The sequence below is a fragment of the Anopheles funestus genome, chromosome 2RL, assembly GCF_943734845.2.
Source record: "Anopheles funestus chromosome 2RL, idAnoFuneDA-416_04, whole genome shotgun sequence".
In the NCBI taxonomy this organism is placed as follows: domain Eukaryota; kingdom Metazoa; phylum Arthropoda; class Insecta; order Diptera; family Culicidae; genus Anopheles; species Anopheles funestus.
The window spans coordinates 21,428,625-21,439,532 of record NC_064598.1 but is presented as its reverse complement, the minus strand read 5'-3'; the positions used below and the strand labels follow the sequence as shown (position 1 = coordinate 21,439,532).

The window sequence follows — 10,908 nt, the reverse complement described above, 5'->3', positions numbered from 1 at the left end:
AAACTTGCATACCGTGCACGTGTGAAATATTTCCTTATACCTTGTGAAAAAATACCACGTGTGAAAAATAATATCAGTTGGTTAACTCAAATAAGCCTGGTAGTCTTATATCAATAACTAAAAATAAGTCTAGTATCTAGTAAATAAGTCGTTAAGCCTCAAAAAGTAGAAAAGAGTCATTCGGAAATGGAATCTTTAACAAAACTGAACATGCTTTAAACAGTTAGTCCTTTACTTAGCCCAATAACTTACATATTATCGAAGTTGTATCGATCTTTTAGCTTCTTTCGTATGCATAGGCCCATTATCAAACGTCTCCAGTTCGCATAAATACGCTTCCGCCGCCGTTCGTCCTCTTTCTCCTGCAGTTCCACCTGCTCCTGGTACCATTCGTCCAGCACCCGATCGCGGAACTCTTCGCACACGACAAACCCATCGTACACCGCTTGGCAACCGCCGGACCGGTACTCGAACCCAGTGATTGCCTGTGCACAATCGATGCGCAACCGTCGGCAGATACGATTCAGGCCGGGTAGCTGCAGATGTACCGTACCCTTCGGTAGCATGCACGGTTGAAACAGGTCCACGTTCCCGTACGCACTGCGCGGCACAAGTCCATCCTTCGCAACCGGCGGTTCGTAGTCTTTCACCTGCCACTCACCGAACAGTTCCACCGTCTGCCCGGTAATAGCCGCACCGGTGAAACGATCGTACTTTGCCTTCGCCTTCACCACCTTGTACGGTGTCTCGTACAGCCGTACTGTTTTAGCCTGCCGCAACCAGGATTCGCGCGAGTGCAGCGTGTGCACGCAGTCGCGCAGATAGATCGGTTCCTCGCGAATGTAACCGAGGACGGGTGCATCCGGCGGGTAGATGGCTTCGTTGCGCAGAAGATACCGTTCGATTGCGTATTTGGGATGATTTTTGTACTCGCCAATCTGCTCCGGGAAGGGCCGCTTGTTGAGCAAACGATCGAACTTAACGTCCTCGATCAGATCACGCTTGGTCCGTTTACCACGGTACGGGCGCAAGGCTTTCTCCAGCCAGGCATCTTCTACGCGAAGTTTGCTCTTCTTACTCCCGAGCCGAGAGATGTACCGTGGCGATACGTCCTTTATCGTACCGTCATTGTTCCACGCCAGCACATACACGATCGGTTGGGTTGCTTGTTTCTACAGAGGATGGAAAAGAGATTGAGATCAATATCTAAAGGAAATCAAACCCCCACCAGACGTACCACAATGTTCTCCAGCTTATAGACGTCCCCATTCAGCACATCGATTGTGATCCATTTGTCTTCGTGCTCACAAAACACCTCCACCCAGTAATCCACTCCCATCTTGCCGTTCGTCTTCTTCGATTTCTTTTTCGCATCTTCAGCGCCGTCGGTCTGTGCCTCTTTTTTAGCAGCAAGCTTCGCCGCCCGTGCACGATATGCGGCCAATATTCGTTCGCGTCTTTTCTGCACCTCATCCGTCACGGACTGATCGTCTGTTTCGGTTGTCGTATCCGTGTCTGTCTTCTGGGGCTGAACCGTTCGATTGCTTTCCACCTTCAAAAACGATCCCGTCATAAGCTTTACCTTTTTGGTCTTTTCCTGCGCTACAATTCGATCGTCTGTACCGCCATCCAGCTGCGGGATGGAAAATCCGGCAGGTCGCCGTTTACCTTTGGCCGTTTGTGACGCATCCCTTTGTTTGGCGATCAACGCACGCAACTTCTGTTTGGCCACGTACACCATACTGTCACGAGGCGCTAGGCGAAAGTCCTGCAACAGTTTCCTCTCCATCGCCATCTCCTGCGGGGACTTTGGATTCATCCGGTACAGTTGATCGGATGGGAGATGTTTGGGAGGAACCGGTGGGGAAATTATTAGCCGCGCGTGAACGCCCAATATTCGAAGCATCAGTACAAAGAGCAGAATGTAATCACGGCGACAGTAGGTGACCTTTTTGGCGATAGCGAATATAAGGAACTTGCCAAGCGGTGGGTGTTGCCGCTGGCGGTAAAATATCGTATCGTCCTTGAGCGTGACGGTGCGTCTGTAATAGCGTGTCAGTTCCTGAAAGTACCGTACATTGGTGAGTCCGTTCGGGCGGCTAACCCGGCTCGTCTGACCCATCACACCCGGCAGCAGTTTCTTTTGTGCGAAACGCATCAATGAAGGCTTCCGGAGCGCACTATTCACGTATGTGCCGTGACCGATCCAGCAGAGCAGTGTCACCTTATGGACGTGAAGTTGACTGTTGCGCTTTTCCCGGTTCATAAACCGTTTCAACGCCGTCAGTACATCGAAGGTACGTTTGGATGATGCTGCCTTACCGTTCGCGTCCGGCGCAATTGGTAGCGTAATTTCTATCTCCTTCGGTCCATCAGTTTGTTTCGGTTGATTGGTCGGTGTTACCTTGACAAAATCGGTTCTGCCGAAGCCAACGGTTAGACCTTTGCCTTCTCGAGTGGTCAGCTTTTCACCCGCTACCAACAATCTATCAATATCCTCTTGCTGGCGATCGTTTAAAGTGATCTTTGTTTTGGATGATCCTGCATCCGGGTTGGGGTCCTTCGTTGCCCGCGCTGTGGCAGCTTGTGCCAAATTAACCATTTGCATGTACGCTTTGCTAGATTGATTAATTTGCTGAATCAATTTTTTGCCCAGCTCCGCATCTGCAAGCAATTGGTTTTTGGGCTCTGTTGCCGTACCCTTCGTATCGCATTCAATCTGATCACCTACATCGGTCTCTTCGGTTTCTGAATCAGTCAGCTCAACACCAGCGTTGCAATCGAAGTACAGATCCACCGCTTGCCGCTGTTCTTTTTCCTGTTCCGACGGTCGAAAAAAATCCGAATTCAAATCCAACTCACTCGGATCGACCAGATGATCGTCGCCACTGCTATCAGATTCATTTCCCATTCCATCTTCACCACTCTCCGGATTCGGTTTCCGTCGCTTTGCGGGAGGTACCACCGTTTGTCCTTTCGAGGTACTTGGCCTTGCCGGATGTGCTAAATCTGGGCGATATTTGCGATATAGTTCCTCCACGGTAAAGGTGGTCAGTTTGATTGGTTCATCGCTGGCTAGTGTTTTCTTTCGCTCCACGGACTTCATTTTACTACGGGCCGGTGGTTTTCGTTTTGCTTTTTTCGGAGGTTTCTTTAGCTTCTCGCTATCCGACTCATCCTCACTAGCGCTTCCATCGGGAGTAGACACACTAACCGGTTCTTGATTCTGGTTCTCTTCTGGTAAAATGATCCCTTTCTTTGCGGCAATCCGTCGTGATACCCGTGCCGGACCGACACTGTGAAGAATGTAAACAGTTTTACAAATTACGTACCGTTGCGCAATGGGACATCGATTTACTTACGGTATTTTCGTCGGTTTTTCTTTCCCTTTTCGATTAGCACTTGTTTCCGCACCTTTCTTTTGTTCATCCTTTGCCGGAATCCATTCATCTTCGCTGGCAGAAAAATCGCCGATCGAAGAAACTTGCGATGCCTCATCATCATTCTCCAATGCATCGTCAACGGCTTCGTTGGCGCTTTCTGCTTCCATTTCTGTTTGTATTCAACATGCACGAAATTTTATGGATGGGTTTCTAATCCCTAAATGAACGAACAAGTAAACTGTGCCTTGCTTATTTCGTACGAATTCGTATTAGTCACAGAATGTAAACAAAATACCGCAGCGTTTGACAGCTAGCGAATGGTGCAATAAAAACTGCAATAAAAAGCACTTTTTACATTTTTGTTTTGAATTCTTTATTTTGCTATTCGTTTTCCACAATTTTCATGGAAAACCGCCACGGAACTATATATTTCTTTTGAAAAAACACTACACAGCCGGAACTGCTTATTGGCGTTCTTTATATGCGTTTCTGGCCAGCTGAACCGCTAAAGGAAAGTGCCCTTTACCCGATTTCCCATCCTGCGCAATCCTTCCGCTTTCTTGCTGATTGTTGGGCACATTTTCAATTATTTTTTCCAAAAATTTTGCTAATCCATAGCAAAGATAGCTGAAAGTTCTTTCCTCATGTTCATTCGTTGGTTGCCCCAGATAATGAATTAGTGTAGCGTATAGTGTGTCCAGAAGAGTTTTCATTTCTGGGGTAATTTGTTGTCCACTTGTATAATGCATCTTAACGATTAACTCGGGCATTTTATCGATAATTTGTTTGGCCAACTGTTGAAAGGCTGCTTTTCGCAGACTGGACTGTACTTTGTTGAAAATCAGTTCGGAGTTCCCTGATATTTTTTTGGACGATTGTTCGGTTTCTGTCGAACGGATATGTTTTTCCGACCCCCTGGAAAAAAGTGATAACTCAGCAGGGATGTAAAAATCTCCCTTAGCTCTGAAATACCTACCGAAGTTCACGTAATCGCATCTTCAATTTCGTAATTCGTTCATTCATTTCGTTGTTGGTGCTTTTTTCGAGTTTTTCTAATGTTTCCTGCAAATGCATCACCTTTGGACGGGCCAATTCGTCAATCCGGTTTCCCTGGGGATAAGATGCGGACGATACTTTCGCCACGGATGCATCATTTTCTTCGATAATGGCCGACAGCTTTGGCTCAAAAGAATGTGACAGGACGGAGGCTTTAGAAACGCTTAATGCATCTCCTGTAGCTTCCTGTTCAATTGTTGAGTTTCGTGGCAACACTTCCGGCTGGTTATTCTCTTCAGCGCTGGCCATTCTTCTGAACTGAGATTTTTTATCACTAAAATTTTGGAGTAGCTTCCTTCTACCGAACGGCCAAACTGTTTCTGGTGATGTTCATCAAGATTTGCTATGACCAAGCTTACTTTGATTGATTTGCTTTAACCGTACCCACAATCAAAGCCATCTAGATACATGTGGAATACGTAATTGTTACTTTATTTCAATGTATGATTTAAGCGGTGTTAAGAGTTTATTTGAATCAAGCGCTAGCGTGGCGCGACCGCTGTGAAATGTTGCGCGCAACTTTTCTTTGTCAGCGGTCACGCCTCGATCGCACTTGAATGTAAACATCGCTTTACAAATATTACATTATTCGTTGGCCGTTTGTGATTAATCGGCATTGAATGGATGCCCAATTCTGTCGCACAGCGATCCATGTAGCCATCAAACTCTTAAGTATATTGTTGTCCCTGTTCCTACTTTATTCCATGCCCAGCTTCGGCTTTGTTTGTGATTCGTGCCATGCCTTATTCATCATGCGCTTCGTCTCCGGGTCGCCGGTTTCATAAAGTTTCTGCATCATGGTCATCAATCCGGCGGAAGGATCGTCAGACGTAGACTTTTTACCATCCGACAGCCGTTCGTCTTTTAGGTCCTGCAGGCGCTTTGCCGTTAGTGTCAGATGTGCCCATTTGGTGGGTGCTTGCTTGGCTAGATAAATCGCCACCATGTCAGACTTTACGCGTCGGTAACTCTTTTCCGCATCGATCGAATTGAGCAGATTGTTTACGACAAAAATGTAATCCTTATTGTTGAGATCGCTTATAACCAACTGGAATGAGTTTTCCGTAAACTCCACGTTCACGTTATCCTCGGGCACCTGCTGCACACCATTGACGGTAACGAAAATTTTGATAAATTTGTCACTCTGATCCCATGCGTACTCTTTCAGCTCCACCTGATACCGGCGGATATCACCGGGCACGGATGTTTGCACCGGTCGTGAAATGCTCTGTTCACTGCTGGCTTGGGCGGCCAAAAGATCCCGTTGGCGCTGAATGTCCGTTTCCAGTTTGCGAATGTCTATCGCTAGCATCTGTTGCACCCGATTGCGTTGGGCACTCCCTGCAAGCGTTCGCATCTCCTCCAGATCTAGCGTAAGCTGTGGGAACAAAGGAGCCGCGACGAGCGTGTATCAATAACAACCTGTACATATTTGCATGCACTGTTTTGCTTACATTTTCAATCGCTTCACGAGACATCCTGGTGTGCGATAGTTTTCGATCACTATTAGGTCGAATTTGATACGGTAGCTGAAAGAATTGGGTGTTGAACTTGCGTTCCTGAGCCTGCTTCACGCTTTTCGTTCGTCTTGAAACTCACAAGTTTTGACAGAACATAGCATGCGCTGCTTCTTCTTGATGTTTCACGAAACTTCCAGTACCGGCATCACTGTGGTCGCCCTTCATGAATGATGTTGATGATTTTATTTGTAATTTTTCTTGATTTTGTATAATGTTGGTGTAATTAGATAGTCTTCCAGACTAGTTATGTATAAACAATAAGCTCGTATAGCTGAAACATGGTTTTAAACACACAATTCCGATTATTGTACTCATATGTTAAAACTTTGAAGTTATCCATCTTTTAATAGTTTGGTTAATTTTAATTGTGTTGTGTGTATTTTTAAATATTTCTCCTTTGATTCCTCACAGAATTTTCCACAATTTCTATAAATACATCATTGGATCTGTTTTATTTTCCAAATTTCCGCCAAAAACTCTCACTATGCAACTGTCACTATGATGTCACCGCAGGAGCAGGAAAAGTTTTCAAAAGAGAAAAGCGGGAAACACTGATAACAAACGTCACCTCTTCGAATGCATCGATTTTCCACGAACACCACCCACCCGCACCAGAAATAAACAAAACAAACTCTGCTCGCACGGACACACGGTGGCTTCGCGCAGCTTCTTTGCACACCGGAACGGGATTTACGATTGGCGAAGCAACGATAAAAGGCGCTAGCAGCAAAGCAGTCCGGGAAAAAGGAAGCCGTTCCGCAAAACGAGCGCTCCTTCATTTCTCAAGGACCATTCAAAACCATCTGGTAAGCGTGCGCGCGCGATCAGCATAAAGTGTACGGGTAGTGTCGTGATAGCGGTTCCATTTTCCCGCCGCCGTTCGTGTGGAAAATTGTACTTCATTTTCTTTGTCTCGCGCTCCGTCATAAAGAGCGTGGTCTGGTGCGAAGATTCAGCCAAGAGTGCTAGTCGTAGTTGTTCAAGATAGGTCAAACCAGCAGCATGTCCATGAACGAAGGTATTGCGGTCGTCACGAAGGTAGTGTCCACCGGTGTTCGTCGTGCTCCGGAACCTGCCACTGTGCTAACGCGCGAAGATTTCAACGCGGGCCCGATAAGTTTGGATGAAATAGAGCCGGGATTGTGGTTGGGCAATGCATCCGCTGCAGCTGACGTGGGCACGTTGGAGAAGCACACCATCCGTAGCATCCTGTCGATCGATTCCGTTCCCCTGCCAGTGCATATAACGGACCATCCGAATCTTCGCGTGCGTCACATACAGGCGGCCGACGTACCGCGCGAAGATCTGATACGACATTTCGAGGATAGCAATCGCTTCATTGCGGACAGTTTGGCCGAGGGTCGTCACGTGCTAGTGCACTGCTACTTTGGTGTGAGCCGCAGTGCCACGATTGTTATCGCGTACGTCATGCAAAAGTATCGTCTAGGCTATGAGGCCGCATACCAGCGTGTAAAGGCGAAACGGTGCTTCGTAATGCCGAATCCGGGCTTTGTGAATCAGCTCAAGCTATATGCCCGCATGGCGTATCGGATCGATCGCACCAACGAACGCTACAAACTGTTCCGTCTGCGCTTGGCCGGTGATAACGTGCGAAAAGCGAAGCGTTTGCCAACGGAATGTATGGACGTAGTGAAGGCTGATCCGGGCGTGACACAAGAATCACCCGAACCGTACGTCTATCGGTGCCGTAAGTGTCGCCGTGTGGTCGCTTCCCGTAGCAACTTGCTGCTGCACAAACCAAAATCAGCCACGATAGCTCAATCGCAGGCAAAGGTTGGTCGCGAACCGGAAGCCACACTCGAGGAAGAAGGTACTGGCGACGAACCCGACGATGGAGCACAGGATGGAGAAGGAATTGTGATCGAGCATGTTACGCCTAATGCCATGGCAACGGGATCATCATCTACGGTTGCTCCTGCCGGTGGAGTGAACGAGTTGGCGGAAAAAATTCGTCGCAGTTCGATTAGCAGCGAGCATAGCAACCGGTCGTCCGAAAAGGATACGCCAATGTGCAACAAAATATTCTTCATCGAGCCGCTTGCTTGGATGACGGATATCTACCGAAACACGCAGGGTCGACTGTACTGCCCGAAGTGTACCGTCAAGCTGGGCAGTTTTAACTGGGTGATGGGTAAGTTGCCACAAACTTACATTTCCTCTTTATTTATTTTTAATTGTGAATAATATTACTTCTATTTCTACTCTTGCAGCCACAAAGTGTCCGTGTGGGGCAGAAATATTTCCCGCATTTTATCTCGTCCCTTCGAAAACGGAATATTCGACCGTGGTTCAAAATGTGCAAGTTACGGTGTAATGGGTGAATCCGCATGGCCAACAATAACCAAAGAGTAGATGACAAAGGATACGCTTCTTTCAGTATTTATTGTTACCATTATTCAATTATTGCCGCACCGTTATTGGTTGCTACTTTTTTGCTGCGTTTCCCTAAAACGTGAAAAGGTGGGAAGTAAGCAGCCCCCTTCAGAATAGAACGGATTCAAATGAGCCGTGAATGACGACTGGGGTGGAGGTTTAAAACAAGGATAATGATACTTGAAAATAGATGCTGGTGGAATACGTACTCAGCACGGAATAGGTGATAGTCTTCGGGCCCGTTCAGTGATCGATTGGGAGAAAAATGCTAAAAATAGGTCAATTGGCGTATTTACCAACACATCTCGGACGCGGATCAATGGAAATATGATGATGATGATGATGAGTGAGATGACAATGACATTGACGTAGGAAACTCCATCATTCATCTAGTAGCATACAAATATGGGTTGCTATGGTGTGACAGGAAGAGAGGACAAAAAAGGATACAGCCCAATCGATACTAAATGACGGAACCGGACATTAACCGAATAACCGAAGAAAAGGAGAAAAGTCTCAATTACGACCAACAAGCCGGAAAAGGCCCTTATTCGTATGGATGTTATCCTTCCCGGGCTGCGACAATATTCAATGCCATATGTATGTTTAGCTTTGTTATCTTATTATGAATTTCAGCAACTTTTTATTACTTACACAAAGGGTACAAATAATCGAATACTACCTAAACCAGGTAAATGGTTCAACTTGGAATATGACTTTATAAGCGTCTTCCGGCGGTCAGAAGGTTTGGTTGATGGTGAGAGAAGATTTGTCGAAAGAGCTTCAACAAGGTTTTATTAGCATAACTTGCTCTACATGAGTTTCATTGATAATAAGCTATCGTTAGTTAAAGCAAAGTCTTGAAATACGGGAACTATAAACAGATACATGTGTAGCGCTCATATTTAATCAACAGTAGCAAAAAAAAAACAAAGCAAAACATGCGTAGCATATTAATCGATGAATGAAAAAGTGGCGAAGCATTAATTAATCAAAATAGTATATTGCTCGGCGCAACTTAATAATACAATAATCTATACAATTTGCTACGTTTGCTTACGGAATAAGGAAAAGTGTGTGTACGCATATTTTTTCCCACTTTAAAAAACCCCAAAAACCGGTAAGGTAAAGCCTCTTGAAATAGCTGCTAGTGTAGTTGTTGCTACTTCTCTTCTAGTGCAGATTGTGTTGCGGCAACACAAAGACAAAATTGTAGCGTTTAATCGATTTCGGACATACGGGTTTGGCGAATGATGAAAGTTGCGCTTAACTGCCAAACTTAAGTAACTGTGGGTACTATTTGACTTGAACAAACTGTTAGCATCTTCGTTAAACACGATTTCAAAGTGATATAATCACCGTTCAACACAACATTTGGCAGTTAAAACCGAGCAAAAACGTACAAAAAATAAAACAAAATACAAAACATACAACTTGCAGCTCGGTACAAGTTACTGTTGGGACAGTTTGCAAAAACAAAAGCAAAAAAGGAAAAGTTTAATTAGGAACGGACAAAACCACACGCACACAGCATCGTAGCAGCGATCAAAGAGGAAAATACGGGTGAAACACACCACACACATACATGGAGGCAGGAAGTATACAATGATATTGAACCTTTTGAAGGAAATGATATAAATCGGTGTGTCGTTTAACGTAGCATAAAACGTATGCCATTTACATATTGTGTTACTAAGCTAAACACAGGATAATCAAACTAGCTGTAGCTTGGCATTCCGCGTACTTAAGCAAAAAGGAAAGCAATTATTAGCTTCACTTTTTACAAGACGTATGCCGGTATGTCTGTAGGTGAAGCATACAAACTCTAGTGCTAGTGGAAAGAAAAACAAAAATATTATACAGCATAACGCGAAATCAAAAATACAATCTGTTTCAATAAATGAAGCGCATATAAGCCAAAACAAAAGTGTAATTTGTCGTTTTGATATTCGTTGTTTGTTTAAAAAGTGGCAAAAGCGCAAAATTTATGTTCACCAATTCGTAAATATCAGTCTACATTATATTGAACTTTCAAAACTATAAAACATAGAACAGCTAACCCAACGGGTAAACACAGGCACATCCCGTGTGTATTATAAAGAATTTGTTTCGTTTTTTTTCTTATCCATGCAATCCCAATTACAAACCAACTATACGCCTTCCCTCTTCCCAGTACTGGATTCGATCGATTTTGTTGTTTTTTTTTTGCAATGTTGTGTATTTTGTGTATATATATTTTTTGTTTTGTATAAAAAGAGAATAAATCACTAGTAGTATTGCACTAAAAGCTAACAAATCTAACCAACTAGGAGGAGATAAAGTACACTCTACACGGGAAGATGAAATTAATCGTAAGAGAAAGAAATTAAACATTAAAATAATAAGACAAAATGACCAATAAACTGTGACCCCAAACGGAGTGCACATGCCGCGGTTTTGGGACAGCATGAATGATGCCCTTTCCTCTAAACGCTAACCGAAACCATTCTGCAAAAGCTTCTAAATTAATTTCCTTTCGCTTTTCTTTGTTTCTTTGTTGCATAAAAACATCCCTA

At 44.7% G+C, this 10,908-nt stretch overlaps 3 protein-coding genes across 3 annotated transcripts; 1 reads left to right on the top strand and 2 right to left on the bottom strand.

Annotated features, from left to right (window-relative positions):
* Positions 1-211: 211 nt before the first annotated feature.
* Positions 212-5,137, bottom strand: LOC125761333 (DNA repair protein complementing XP-C cells homolog). The gene is made up of 4 exons (XM_049422359.1): positions 4,360-5,137; positions 3,363-4,298; positions 1,238-3,296; positions 212-1,172 (listed from the first exon to the last, which is right to left on the bottom strand). The coding sequence occupies exons 2-4, from the start codon at positions 3,548-3,550 to the stop codon at positions 249-251; spliced, it is 3,171 nt and encodes a 1,056-aa protein (XP_049278316.1). The 5' UTR covers positions 3,551-4,298; positions 4,360-5,137; the 3' UTR covers positions 212-248.
* LOC125765237 (calcyclin-binding protein) lies at positions 5,137-5,917 on the bottom strand. Its single transcript, XM_049430155.1, has 2 exons — positions 5,894-5,917; positions 5,137-5,817 (listed from the first exon to the last, which is right to left on the bottom strand). Exons 1-2 carry the CDS (start codon positions 5,915-5,917, stop codon positions 5,137-5,139), a joined length of 705 nt encoding a protein of 234 aa, XP_049286112.1.
* A 585-nt stretch (positions 5,918-6,502) lies between these two features.
* On the top strand, positions 6,503-8,343 carry LOC125761343 (dual specificity protein phosphatase MPK-4). The gene is made up of 2 exons (XM_049422371.1): positions 6,503-8,111; positions 8,191-8,343. Exons 1-2 carry the CDS (start codon positions 6,962-6,964, stop codon positions 8,292-8,294), a joined length of 1,254 nt encoding a protein of 417 aa, XP_049278328.1. The 5' UTR covers positions 6,503-6,961; the 3' UTR covers positions 8,295-8,343.
* The last annotated feature ends 2,565 nt before the right edge of the window (positions 8,344-10,908 follow it).